Source organism: Polypterus senegalus, chromosome 15 (genome assembly GCF_016835505.1).
Source record: "Polypterus senegalus isolate Bchr_013 chromosome 15, ASM1683550v1, whole genome shotgun sequence".
NCBI classification, from domain to species: domain Eukaryota; kingdom Metazoa; phylum Chordata; class Cladistia; order Polypteriformes; family Polypteridae; genus Polypterus; species Polypterus senegalus.
Genome location: NC_053168.1, coordinates 35,649,098 through 35,664,390, shown reverse-complemented (window position 1 = coordinate 35,664,390; position 15,293 = coordinate 35,649,098). Strand labels below are relative to the sequence as shown.

Sequence of the window (15,293 nt, the reverse complement as noted above, 5' to 3'; positions counted from 1 at the left end):
CAAAAGACGCTGATGAAGAGGTGCGAAGCGATTTAAGGTGGGACGGATCTACGAGTTTTTTCGTAGGCTCTGGTAATTCTTGTGTTAAACTATAAAGTCTTGAGAACCTCTTGTGGCTACAGATTTTCCCTCTAATTGATCTCATCATTAGCTGGTCTTTTTGCATGTCTCTTATTCTGCATTCAGAAAAGAACAGAAGTGAGATTTTTATTTAAAAAATATTTGTGATTTTATTACAGCTTTAAATGTGTATCTCTACTTTGTTGTTTTCTTGTTAATTTTCCTTATTTCTGTGTGATTGGCTCCCTTAATTGTATCATAAAAATACAATTAAAATCGAGTGCAGTAGAAACCTGGACAAATGACACTGACTGCTGAAAAGCTGCAACTACTTCAATGTCATATCAATTAGTGTGCTCATTAGAATGAAATGAATGAAAATCAAGATGATAGGGGTGAAAATCTTAAAAATCAGGTTTAAAGATGATCCCAATGTAACATATATAAATGGTGGGTCAGCCACTAGATTCTGTAATAAATATTTACCTAACTTAATTTTGTATTTTCTACATTGACCTCAAAACATAAAAACTGGGAAATGATGGCTTGCTTAATTAGGCTAGCAATTCAAATAGAAACAGAACAAAATAAAAACCTGTAGCCACATGGGGAACTCGGGACCAAGTTTGAGAGCAACTGTTTTAGCTGCATTGCTAGTTGTAAACTCAAAGAATGATAACAATATGATTGCTGGGATGCACAGGTTGTCCAGTCTGATCTACACTTGACATGACAATGTCTCCTCTGCCCCACTGACCAGCCCGGCCTTGGTCCCCAAAAATCCCAAGGTACATGTTATAGGGTTTTTTTGATATTAATTACTATGCAGTATAAAAGTAACTCCTGTTTTTTGATTCTCCATATGCTTTGACATTTATTTGCCCTGGTATTAATAACACGCAAATGCAATTTGTTAACCAAAGTCTTACTAATATCACAATTCTTCTGGAGTTTGTCTTCTGTTTATTCTACCTTTGTTTTTCCCACAAATTGAATTTGATTGCACTTTCTAACTAATTATATTATTAAAAATATCAGATTAGAGCACAGACACATTAAGAGAGCAAAAAAAAAGTTTTTATTCACAATTAAAAACACATAGCCATTCCAGAAATAGACTGGATTGCATCATTGACTATTTCACCACTACCTTGGCTAAATACTGCATGTCACAAACACTACGATGTACAGATCTATTATAATGCATGGATGTTGTGACCCGATAGATCAATCCATAAAAGGATCATCTATCAAGGTGTTTGCTTATTGAGAGTGGTGATTTTTATAAGACAAGTAAACTGCAATAGACTCAGTCATCAAGCAGAATCAGAGCACTGATAGGTGCAGTTTTACTTTTTTTTTTTTATAAAAAAGTGACTTCATGTTAATATCATGCAGCAAGATTGTTATATGCCCAACAAATATTGAGGAGATGAGAAGAATGATATTATCACAGGTGTGTAATGTGCCAGTAGTAAAACACACAGAAAAGAATCTTAATAAAATACTAAGAAGAAACTGAAAATGCAAAGTTACAAAAAAGCTACACAAAGGCATAATGTAACTAAGTTTACAACTCTTTATAGAAATAATACAATATAAAATAAACATTTCTCATTAACTGCATTGATTTTAATTATTTTTTTTTGTCATAAGTACCTAATCAGTATTATGTATAAGCACAAGGCTGCCATTTTTAAAGAAGAACTACAATTGTCTTGCCCAGTTAATCCAACTCAGGGATTTAAATGGTATCAGAACCTATCCTGGCTTCACAAGACAGGAGCCCTGAACAGGACAAAGCCTACTTCTTCAAAAATACACACTTGCACTCTTACAAGGCTAACATTCTTGCAAAGTGACTTTAAACTGTGTTTAGGAAAACTAGAGTACCCAAACAACCAACAGAGAGCGAACAATAATTTGCAGACTCCACGCAAATAGAAACTGATAGTGAGACTTTAACTAAGGATTTCGGACATTGCAACATTTTTTTTTTCTTCAAAAATTAAACAAGAACATTTTTCACCAGAAATAAATTGTTTTATTTTGAAAAGAGATTTTACTGTAAAAAACATATTATTTCGCCATTTAGCCCAACAAAGCTCGCCAGTCCTATGTGCCTAATTACTCCAAAATAACATCAAGTCAAGTTTTGAAGGTCCCTAAATTCCTGCTTTCCACCACAGTACTTGGTAACATATTCCATGCGTCTATAGTTTTTTGTGTACAGAAAACCTTTGTAGCATTTACGTAAAATTTATCCTTAACAAGTTTGCAAATGCACCCCCCATTATCTTGTTAAACTGATGTTTAAGTAACAGTCTCGAGCCACTGTATGAATTCCTTTCATAATTTCAAACACTTCAGTCACGTCACCACTTAATCTCATTTTGCTCTCCTCATAGCTCATACTGCTTAGTCCCATTCTCAGCTTGGTCATCCCCTCTGGACTTTCTCTAGCACTGCAAAGTCTTTTTTTTAATGCCTAAAAACCGAAACGGCACACAGTACTCCAGAGGAGGCCTCACCGATGCGTTAAAAAGCTTAGGCATAACCTCCTTTGACTTGTACTCTACATGTCTTGCTATATAATGTAACATTCTGTTAGTCTTCGTAATGGCTTGTGAACACAGTCTGGAAGTTGATAGTGATGAGTCCACTACGACTCACTTGTTCCTTAATAGATCCATTTTCTGCATTCTCTTTGTCCAGTGAAAGGTTGCTTGGGGACCCGTACTAGATAGTGCTAATGGAGTGTTTACTCTGTTTACCTTTCTACAATATTTTATTTTTTGGGAACTCTTTTTAGTTGAAGAAGCCTTTTTTTCTAACACCTTAGTTTCCAGTGAAAAGGTGTAAAGCATAATGTCACAAAGCATATTACATTAAATGAGTGTTGTGTATCCCAAGATTGGTCAAGCCTGCTCTGTGTAGATTGTAATTCCTAAAAGCACAGTGTGTGCATTACCACAATAGAAATGATAATCCCTGTTATAATGGGTGATGGTTTCTTAATTGAAAGCCCCAGGAAAAAAGGTAAGCACTATGCTGTACATTATAAGCACATGATGTCTTTATTCCCTGGAGTTAAAATGCTTTGCAAATCAGCAAAAACTGTCTAAGTAATTTTTACCATGCAAGTAATTTTAATTAATTAATTCTGGGCATTTTAAATGTGATTTTCATTTCTTTTTTTTTATCGTTTTCTTTTTTTAGAAGGCCATGAAGTTAAGGTGGGAGAATACAATGCGATTGCTGATGTGCTGGAACTTATTAATAACACAATTAGGTTTCAAGGTAAGGAAATAAAGTAAAACAAAAAGATGAAATTACTGCTTAATCTGTATGATTAGAAAAACAGGTCAAAGTTCATTCCATGCTGAGAGATATAAATATAGAATGCTAGAGTTTATTGCTATGGGGCATCAGCCAGGCAGTCTGAGAAGATACCATATTATTTAGATGTCAAAAATCTATATGAAATGTTAGAATAAAAGGTAATGATGTGCATGTTGAAAAACTGGTGACCTAAATTTGTACCCCTCACACATAATTTAAGTAAGGGTGTGTTTGTGAGTCTGTCCTGTGATTGAATAGCCCCTCATCTACATTTGATGCCTTACTACTAATACTGCCTGAATAGTGGATGAACAGATGAGAAAGTGAATGAATGGATGAACAGTCATATTTTCAGTAGTATATTCACACAAATACCAAATATATATATATATATATATATATATATATATATATATATATATATATATATATATATATATATATATATATATATATATATTTACGACCTGACACAGGCTGACAATGGAGGCACGTGTAGAAATAAATGAAAAAGGGTTTTTATTTTTCTTCAGCTGTGGGAAATGTCTTCCCCGTGTCCCACAGGCCCAACACAGTCCCAAAACAACATACAAAGTAATTCACCCCAAACCACACTCTTCTTCCTCCACTATTCCTCCCAGGCAGCTTCGTCCTCCTCCTCCCAACTCTGGCGTGTAGAGTAGTGGATGCAGGCTCCTTTTATAGCACCCCTGGAAGTGTGGCAGGTGCTCGTTGACCTACTTCAGGCTGCATTTCCGGTGGTGGCTGCAGTCCAGCCAACATGGGCTTGTTAAGCTGTGTAGCTCCCCAGTGTGACAGAAAAGTAATGAGACTGGCAACACTGCAAGCGATCTGGCAACGTTGCGCTGTTGTCCTTGATAGATCACGTGTATCAGTACCCTCCCATAGCTCAGTGCGAGTTTCAACTCCTTCCGTTAACTACGTGATTTTTGTGACTGCTGTTAGCGAAGTTGTGTTTTTGGTTGTGCGTCACGCAAAATGGAATAGCGGAATTTGGAGCAACATTGTGCCATTAAACGGCAAGTGTGACGTTTGAAAAGTTAAAACAGGCCTGTGGGGAACATTCTTTATCCCGAGCTCAAGTTTTTCGCTGGCACAAATCATTTTTGGAAGGCAGAAAACACGTTGAAGATGAACACCGTTCAGGGAGGCCTTCAACTTCGAAAACCAATGAAAACGTCGAACGTGTGAACACTCTTGTGAGATCAGACCGTCGTTTAACATTAAGAATGTTGAGTGAACAATTAAATTTGAACAGATTTACCGTTCATCAAATTTTGACTGAACATTTGACCATGCGAAAGGTCTGTGCCAAAATGGTGCCGAAAAACCTCACAATTGAGCAGAAGGACAATCGAAAAAACAAGTGTCTTGATCTTCTTGACAGAATCGCTAATGAGCAAGATTTCTTTAGTCGTGTGATCACAGGTGATGAATCATGGATTTTTGAATACGATCCTGAGACCAAGAGGCAAAGTCAGGAGTGGCACACTGCAAACTCTCCTCGACCAAAGAAAGCTTGAATCAGCAAATCGAAGATCAAATTAATGCTGATTTGTTTTTTTGACAATAGGGGAATCGTCCACAAAGAATTTGTTCCTCCAGGACAAACTGTCAACCAAGTTTTTTATAAAGACGTCCTTGAAAGGCTCAGATAAAGGGTCATTCGCATGAGACCAGACATTGAAGACAAATGGATGCTCCATCATGACAACGCCCCATGTCACACTGCCCTCTCCTTAGCAGAATTTTTGACCTCAAAAGGCATTCCTGTGGTTCCCCAGCCCCCTTATTCACCTGACCTCAGTCCGTGTGACTTTTTCCTTTTTCCTAAACTGAAAAATGTCCTCAAAGGACGTCATTTCGGGACTTTAGAAAACATCCAAAAGAGTGTAACAGACATGCTGAAGACCATACCGGTTGAAGACTTCCAGCGCTGCTACCAACAGTGGGAACAACGTCTCCATCGGTGTGTAGCTGCCCAAGGGAACTACTTTGAAGGGGATAACATTGATGTTTGAAAAAAATAAAACTTTGGTAAATAAAAAATCAGTCTCATTACTTTTCTGCCTCACCTCCGTATATCTTCTAGTAGTGGCCGGCTTCTTATTAATAAACGCCGGGTTTGAATAGATGTCGCGACAAATAGACGCCGGTCTCTAATAGTAGCCGGTCTCCTTTAAGCGCCGGTCTGTAGTAAACGCCGATCTCCAATGACCCACCGCCTTTTTCGTATGCTAATCCTCTTTTCGTACCACCTGGGCTACCGCCCCCCTGCAGTGAATCATACGGTAAGTACCTTTTCGTGTCAAAAATGTTTTGTCGTTGGATGCTATCGAGGAAGCGAGAAAGTCAAAAAGAAATTTCTTTGTGTACATTTTGCCCTTTCGTCTCCACGTCAATCATAACCCCACAGGGAGGGCAGAGGTGGCGGGAAGAACATGGAACACGTTAATCCTGATAAAACTGATTGCTGCGCGACAACAAGCAATGGGAGTACCTGCATTGCCATCACAAGAAGAGGAAGATGAAGAAGAATTCGCAAATAACGAAGCAATCATTACCTATTCAGATGAGTAGTAGATGGTAAGTACTGTACTTTATTGTATCTTATCCAGTCTCATGTCGTAATGTATACGTATATGCGTGAATTTGAAGCTTATTGCATTTCCTTATGTTCCGCAGGGGACTTGTCGGGCTGATGAACGCTTTCGTGCGAAATTCGGACTGTTGCAGGCCAGTGTTAGTGGCATCATTGGCAAGAAAGTTGATGTCTACTGTACCTGTTTTTCATGCTTACGGTAGTACCGTACTGTATACTGCTTTAATAAGACCGTACTGCTGTACTGATAATTTCATTAAATCCTGAAATGTTCATCCGGTGTTGTTGCCTACATTTTGTGACCGTAAATACGGTACCATACCGTATTTTACTGCCAAATGAATCTCGTTTACCCATCACCCTTCCGTCTGCGAGGCAAATAATAGCCGGTCTCCAACAACTGCCGGTCTCTTTAAACGCGGGCTGTCCAATAATTTTGAATAAACGCCGGGCTACTATTGGAAGATATACGGTATATATATATATATATATATATATATATATATATATATATATATCACTGAGAAGTGCTTAACCAATCAAAATTCACATTGCTTTAATAAAGAATCTGTTCCAAAATGGTGGATGCATTTAATAGGGTTTGTACAACACAATCAAAATTTACGGTATTTACGGTTCCTCAGGGGAATCCTTTGTCTTAATTGATCCAGTTATTGAAATTGGATTATTTTAAATACTATACTCTTCCATGACTTTTTCCAGGCACCATAAAAGTGTATTCCCTATTTTACAAAGCTGACACTCTTTTGAAAATTCAATGATACGCCTTGGGCTCAAACCTAAATGGAGTTCCTTTACCCTTGGCTGACAGAAAGGAAACTGAACTACTTGGTTCCTCTCTCTTGTTTAAATTGTTCCTTGTTGACCCACTCCTGTGAACTTTAAATTCCCCTCTGGGGTATGTATGTCTGGAGACATTTCCAGTCATCCCTTGCCAAAAGAGAAAAACTTGCCTACTAGATCTCCTTCTATCTATGTATGGATGCATAAAATAATACACACATGCACACTAATGTAAAATCATAAAAAAATATTTAGATATTTTTAAAGTTTGTCCTGTTTTACTGCTACATTGGCGGAGCTGTGGGGGTAGCAGTGACACAGGACAAACTTCAAAAATATCTAACATTTTTTTTTTTTTATGATTTTACATTAGTGTGCATGTGTGTATTATTTATCTGGCGCATGAGTGAGGAGGGTCCTGCCCGTTTTCCTACTCCTGAGGTCACGCTTCACCTTCCCCTCAGCCTGCAGCCTCTGTCTTGGATTAGAGCAAATATATTACTCCTGCAAGCAAACTATAATTCTTAGCGTAAAAAAATCAACTGGAATGTTCAAACAAATTATAGAAAAAACTCGATTTAAATCCGTTAAGTAGTTCTCTTGTGAAAAGTGGACAGACAGACAAACAGAGAGACGTTGGATTTTATATATACTGTATACATATATATATGGAGAGAGAGAGAGAGAACAAGAACAAGACACAGATAATGAGTTGTTGCAACAGATGGTGAACTTGTGTAATTGGCAAGTGAATTGGCCAGAAGTTTGTCAGTGCTGCATAAGAAATGCTCTTCATACAGGAGTGGTAGATTAACTGACTTCTTCCTGTGGTGATGTTTCCTAAATGTGTCCCTAGCAGGAAAAGTTAGGTTCACTGGCAGAAGCAGGAATGACATCACACTTTATTGTTTCCTTCAATCTTCCTTCTAAAGGCAAAAAGGGGAGAAGATATGAACAACAATCCCAACCCCTTTCTCAGAGTAGTATTACAAAAGAAAATAAGCCCTGAGTGATGTCCCCAACTCATTCATGTGTGACAACATACAGTATAGACTGCATACATTGGCTATAAAAAGTATTCACTCTCTTGCAAGTTTTCCCATTTTATTGTTACGTGTTGTATAAGGTTAAAATCAGTGTGGATTTACTTTTGCTTTTTCGACTTTAATATCAAAGTGAAAACAGATCTCTACAAAGTGGTCTAAATTAATTATAAATATAAAAGACCAAATAATTGATCACATAAGTATTCAGCCCTTTTAATAGGACACACCATAATCATCACTTATAGAGCCAGTTGGTTTTATAAGTCACAGACTTATTTTAGTGGAGATCACCTTTCAAGTCAAGTGACTTCAAATGATTGTTGTCTAAATGCACCTTATCTGGAAAGTGTCATTTGTTATGTGTCAGTATGGTGGCCTAACCTACACAATGACGACAAAAGAACACTCCAAGAAATTCCATGAAAAGGTAACAGAAAAGCACAAGCCAGAGAGGATGGGGACTAGAAAATATCCAAGCCACTGAACACCACTTGGACTACAATGAATCAATCATTAAGAAATGGAATGACTGTGGCAGAGATCTAAATCTACTCAGGACAGCCATCCCCAAAAACTTAGTGATCGTGCAAGAAGAAGGTTAGTGAAGGAGACCACCAAGAGACCGATGAGAACTCTGAAGGAGAGACAGGCTGCCATGGCTATGACTGGAGAGACTGTGAAAACAACAACTGTTGCTCAGGTGCCTCACCAGTCGTAACTTTATAGGTGAGAATACGCAGACTTTTTCTGTAAGGCACCTGGCAGAGTCTTAAGTCAACTGGAAGAAGGGTCAGACCAAAACTATCAAAAACACACAGCGAAAGCTACACAGGAATGGCTTAAAAACTACAATGCTGGGAGAGTGTTGAATCTCGTTTTGCTTGTTTTTCTCCCTTGTATTTATTTTGAAGTAAATGGCTGTATTTGTTATGGTATTATATGTTTGATTGAATAGCACGCCATTGATTGAATAGCATGCCATTATGATTACTATGCTTAAGCAGTTTTGCAAAGAAAAATGGGGAAAAAACTGCATTGTCCAGGTATGCAAAGTGGAGAGAGAGAAACCTGCACACACAGACTCAAGGCTGTCATGGCTGGGCAAGGGGTATCTACTAAATGCTAATATGAGGGGTATGAATACTTACACGGTTGATTATTTTGTGTTTTATATTTGTAATTAGACTACTTTACAAAGATCTGTTTTCACTTTGATGTTACATAGTCTTTTTCTTTTGATCAATGCCTATAAGGCCATAATAATTTCAGCACTATAAAACAATAAAATGTACATATGCAGTGTATACTGAGTTCCATCCCTGCCTGTAAGTTGTGTTTATTGTCAAGATGTGGGCTATCCTTTTCGCTTGTATTAAATCTTGAAAAAATATCCAAGTGGCATAAAATTAAATAAAAATTAAAAACTGAAGAGAGTAAAATCTGGACAGGCCATATCCTTCAAATCCAAAGTGAGTAAGGCCATATCCTTCAAATCCAAGTTTAAGTTCCTGTACTTTGAACTTGTCGAGATGCTTTAGCATTTATTTTGTGGTACTGTGATTGTTCTAACTTAGGGGTGGGCAAAGTTGTTCCTGGAGGGCCACGGTGGCTACAGGTTTTTGTTCCAACGCAAAGGCTTAATAAGACGTACTTATTGCTCAAGTAACAACTCTCCTTCATTTTAGGTGTCTCACTTGTTAAATTTGAATCCTTATTGCTTATTTTAGTTTTAAACAGCTGTATTCTTGGTTTTTAATTGCTCCTTATTAGCAATAAAATGCAAATGACAAAAGAAACCAGCATTTCTCAATTTAGCTGGTTTCCATTTACACCTTTGTGTATTTATCGTGCACTGTTTTGTTTAATTAAAAACTAGGAAGGAAAGTGAAGAGAAAAAGTGAAGGACTGAGAATTACTCATCCATTTTAGACTTCAAATCATTTGGATAATATCCTTACAAAAGGAAAAAAAAAATCTAGGATATGAGAATTACCTGACATGGCAGAGTTAGAGCACAAACAAGCCATGAAATTAAATTATTGACAAGGATTGTTTTCTAATTAAGCAGCTGAGTTGGATGAAAAATCTGCAGCCACTGCAGCCCTCCAGGACAGCCTTTGCTCACCCCTGTGATCTAACTCATTATTTGTAAAGATATGCCATACATTAAATTCATGAAAACAAATGATAAATTGTAGCAGGCCTGTGCACTGTTGTATTGGTGCAGTGTTTAGTACTGCTATCGCTTAACTTCAGTGGTCAGGATTCAAATTCCCACCCAGCTACCGTATCTGCAGCGTTTGCATGTTCTCACTGTATTCATGCAGGGTTTTCTCCAGACACTTCAGTTTTCCCATCCCATGCCTTAAACATGTGACTGGTGACTATACTGGCCCAGTGTGAATGCGCCTAGTGGTGTATTTGGTGCCCCATCCAGGGATAGTTTCTGTTCTGCACTTAATGGTAAGTAATAGGGTCCAGCCCTTGTTACTCCGAATGGAATTCACAGGGGCCAGAAATGTCACAATAAACAAAATAAAACCTATTGTCATCTTCTTTATCTGTATAAATAATTGCTTAGAAAATGACAGTTTTCTTTTTACTGTATTTTTTCCTTAATTGACGGGTTTACTCTTTGTATCATGCCATTGTATCATTAGTTGTGACAGTGTGCTTTGAAGCAGCGTTTATTAATACTTCTTTTGAATGCATGACAATGCATATTCTCATACATTTTTTGTAAAAGCACAATTTGTAATTAACCAGTATTATGCTTTATGCCTTTCTAAATGCACAGGTGTTGAACCTCCAAAAGACAAAACAATTACTCGAAACCAGCGACGTCAAATTAATCTTCCTCTATACAGCATTCTTTCAGCCCTTACTATATTGGGAATGTTTATGGCAGGTGCTTTCCTCTTCTTCAACATCAAAAACAGAAACCAAAAGTAAGATATTCTTTATTCTTCCATTTCTTGCTTGCAGTTGCTTGTCACCTTTGTGTCCCTGCTACAGACAACACCATTTCTGAATATTACTTGAAAGAAACTTAATAATGTGTGTTCCTGGATATTCTTATTTATCTGACACACTAACAAGTAAAGACTTGTGCAGATTTGACTTGGACTTGCATTAAAAGTATCTTATTTAAATGACAGTAGCATTCTCATGAGAGATATTAAATATCATGGTGAGGGAAGAAGTGCCTCTTAGCTGAGTGGAACTGAATAACAGAGCTGATTCACCACCATTCTTTTGGGAATGGCTATTTGCCAGATTAAGAGCTTGTCTGTGTTATGACTGAATTTAACTAGATATTTCAGTGTTTCATGAAAGCATGAAAGATTGAAGTGACCAAAGCTCCTAATAAGGACAGATGCCACTGGGACATGGGATTACAGTCCCAACAAAGTCTTGGAAGCAGGCAAAACACATCCTTCAGTAAAATGAACTATTTCCTTGCCCTCGAGTTCTTTCTCGTAAAGTGAATGCAATGCCTTTAAAAATCTGTCAATATTTGTTCTTTAATATTCACACAAAATGTTGATTGCATTGAAGAGTCACGCTTTCAATAAAGTAGTAATTTGCACTCACTATACTAATGCTGGGTAGGGCCCCCTATTGCTCTCAAAACAGCCACAGTTCTTCATGGCATGGATTCCACTGGATGTTGTAAAGATTCCTTTGAGATTCTAGTCCATGTTGACATGACTGCAACATGCAAATTTCTGCAGATTTTTCAGTGGCACATTTGCGCTGCAGATCTCATGTTCTACCACATCCCAAAGGTGTTCCATTTGATTCAGATCTGGTGATTGGGAAGGCCACTGAAGAACACTGAAACCACTGTTAATGAAACCACTTTAAGACAGCTTTTTCTTTGTGACATGTCACATTATCATGCTGTGAGTAGCCAATAGAAGATGAATTGTGGCCATGAAGGGTTACACATTGGTAAGCATAAAAAAATCGCCAAATGGAGCATGGCATTCAAGCAATGATAGATTGGTATTAATGATCCCAAAGTATGCCAAGAAAAAATTTCCCACACCATTACACAACCAACAGTTTGGACTGTTGACACAAGGCAGGTTGGGTACATGGATTTATGCATTTTGCACCAAATTCTCCCATCTGTCTACCTCAACAGAAGTCGAGATTCGTCAGTCAAGACTACATGTTTCCTGTCTTCAACTGTCCAGTTTTGGAGGGCTTGTGCTCACTGAAGCCTCAGCTTTCTGGTCTTGGCTGACTGGAGTGGAACTCAACTTATTCTTTTAGTCTTTTAGTCTGCTATTGTAGCCCATCAGCCTCAAAGTTCGCTATGTTGTGCTCTGAGATGCTTTTTCTGTTCACCATAGTTGGTACAGAGAGGTTATCTGAGTTACTGTAGCCTTTCTGTCAGCTCAAACCAAACTGGCCATTCTCCTTTGTCTTCTCTTATTAGCAAGGCTTTTTCATCCTCAGAAATGCCATTCACTGGATGGTTTTAGTTTTTCACACCATTCTGTGTACACTTTAAAGACTGCTGTGTATGAAAATCCCAGCAGATCAGCAGTTACAGAAATATTCAAAATTGCCTGTCTAGCACCAGCAATCATGCCAAAGTTGAAATCACTGAGATCACTTTTTTCCGTGATTCTGCTGTTGATGTCAACATTAACCCTGACGTAGCTCCTGACCTGTATCTGCATAATTTTATACATTATGGTGCTGCCACTTGATTGGCTGATTCGATAATTGCACGGAGAAGCAGGGATGCAGATGTCCCTAATAATCTGTGCAGTGAGTGTATTTTCTCTATCACAATGTAGACTTTAATTATAATATGAACTGACAGACCTCACCGCTAGTGGCCAAAAAGTCAATGTAGGAAAGAAACCATATTATATAAAATTTCAGAGAAAGCACATTGAATGAAGAATGTTTTAAATAAAGCATAAATATATGTTATTGCATTTTTCATCCCTGAAAAGTTCATTAGTGTTTCTGACTTTGTATCCTTTGCATGCAATCTACAAATTGCGGTGGTGCAGTCAGTGATGAAGTAACACCTCCATGAATCGGGTGTGTCCAATTCCTCCAATCAAAGCTCACCACTTGGCTGGTGGACTCTTATTTTTCAATTTATAGATAGGAAGAATGCTTCCAAATGCAACTTAAGTAAATTTTGGTTATGTTGATATGTAAAATTTTGTTCCTTTCAAGAACAGGGAGACATCGTTTACACATTTTACAAAATAAAATGACAAGTTAAATTTGAGAATTATGTAAAAACTCAGTGAACTCAAAAGTGTTTAAGATTTTAGATGTGTTAGAAGCTGACACCTGCCTAATTGTTCTGTCTTAACATTGCTCATTTTCATTTCTACAGACTGATAAAGATGTCCAGCCCATATATGAACAATTTGATTATTCTTGGTGGAATGCTATCTTATGCATCGATCTTCCTTTTTGGCCTTGATGGATCATTTGTATCTGATAAAGTTTTCGAAACTCTATGTACTGTAAGTATCTTCTTTAACAAAATTAATTATAAAGAAGATGTGTAATGAACATATTTTCCTACTGATGCCTCAGATGTTTACTTGTCGTTTACTGAATTTACAGTTTTAATTTATACCACATTTTAGAACGATAAGATCAGGTCAGTATAGATCTTATTTATAAAGTATAATCATGTTTGGACCAAGTGGGTATTCTACAAAGAAGACCCAGGAGACCCCAAACAAGGGGACCAAATTCCATTTTGCACACGGACATTTATGATAAACTCACAACAGGGGAGGGGTAATTGGTTTGCCTAAAAATAATTGAAATAGATATCGGCACTGAAATCGTGTCTATGTTAGCCATTGAAGTTTGACACAAAACAACACAAAGGCAACATACAAGAAATCCATCCATCCATCCATCCATTTTCTAACCCGCTGAATCCGAATACAGGGTCACGGGGGTCTGCCGGAGCCAATCCCAGCCAACACAGGGCACAAGGCAGGAACCAATCCTGGGCATGGTGCCAACCCACCGCAGACATACAAGAAATCATCCAATATTATTACACTGCTGGCAGAAATGGATGATACGTATATCTTTACATTTGTGTATGTCATATGAGTTTTCGTCAGTTGCTATCACTGTTATTATCAGTTGTTGTCTTATGTTAATAGTTTTGCCAGGACCAAAGGTTTAGTTTAGGTTTTTCAAGATCTTGGGAAAATTCTGTTATCTAAAGAAAACAATCAAACAAACTAATAATATTTTCTTCCGTGAGGAAATTTTTCCATAATTTCAATTAAATGCTAGAAAGAAAAATAATGATATTGCATGTCCTCTCTTGCTTTCTGTATATATACCAAATTCATTTCAGCGGTTCAGGTTTGTTAGACCAATACATATTAGACTGAATTTCTCTATCAAAATAATACATCTTTATTTACAGCACAAAATGCAAACACAAAACATAATTCAATAATGTCAATGACTTCTTGAATACAGGTTCAAACAAAATGTTTCTAAAAACCATATGGGATCTTGTTGGATCTCTTACCCCATTTTATGTCTTAAAAATAGTTTGTGATCATTAGTTTATTTCAGTTCATGTATTCATAGTCTATTTATTACAGATGAAGGATAACCAATTTCATATTTCTGCCACTTTGCCCAAAATTACTTATAGTCTAGCATGTCTTAACCATTTTTGAACTGCGAGAGAATCTAATTTGAACACTGATTTACTCTTTGCATTCAGTGGCATTGTGTTTCCAATGTAATGACAGTGCTGGGCCATTAAGAACAAAATGAGTGGGAGATATAAAGAGGACAATGCCATTCATCTGAACCAAGAAAGTTAATCTCCATTTCACTGTCAAGTTGAAATTTGAGGGTCCCCAAAGTACTACTGGCAAAACTAAATAATATTAGCACTTTGATTACAGTTAACCAACTTTTATCTGTGCCCCTTGTTGTTATTGAAAGAATTAATTTTGCAGTACTGTTACACTGGCACCTACCCTACTAATTATCTTCCTAATTTTAAACACTTCTACTGCTCTGTAACCTCTGTTTGCTTAAAATGAACTCACTCAACTCCACCGATTTCTCCTTATAGTTCATTCGCATAGTCTGTACATTGCATAGATTTTCCTTCTTTTTATCATCATTCCATATTACTTTATCTTTAAACTAATGCTTAATTAAGTAATATTTTTTGTAAGTCTCACAAAATAATAATCAGTGCTGTTTACATATTGCCTAATATTTGTTAATGTGATTCCTATAGTGTTTGTTTGCTGCACAGCTCAGGTGATGCAAGTGTTTTAATTCTGTAATCAATGGCACTTTTATAGGCGCCTTATAAAAAAAAAAAAAAGGGAATATTTTGCTCAGAAATTGTTATTAATCGGTTTTCTCTTTTA

The 15,293-nt window shown here is 37.1% G+C and overlaps 1 protein-coding gene across 1 annotated transcript in view; it reads left to right on the top strand.

The window, feature by feature from the left end:
* The window catches only part of gabbr2 (gamma-aminobutyric acid (GABA) B receptor, 2), an 899,531-nt gene that overhangs the window by 662,305 nt on the left and 221,933 nt on the right, over positions 1-15,293 (top strand). The window contains exons 9-11 of the mRNA XM_039736684.1: positions 3,280-3,360; positions 10,673-10,823; positions 13,250-13,382. Coding sequence (XP_039592618.1) covers positions 3,280-3,360; positions 10,673-10,823; positions 13,250-13,382 — 365 coding nt within the window. The remainder of the gene's footprint in view (positions 1-3,279; positions 3,361-10,672; positions 10,824-13,249; positions 13,383-15,293) is intronic.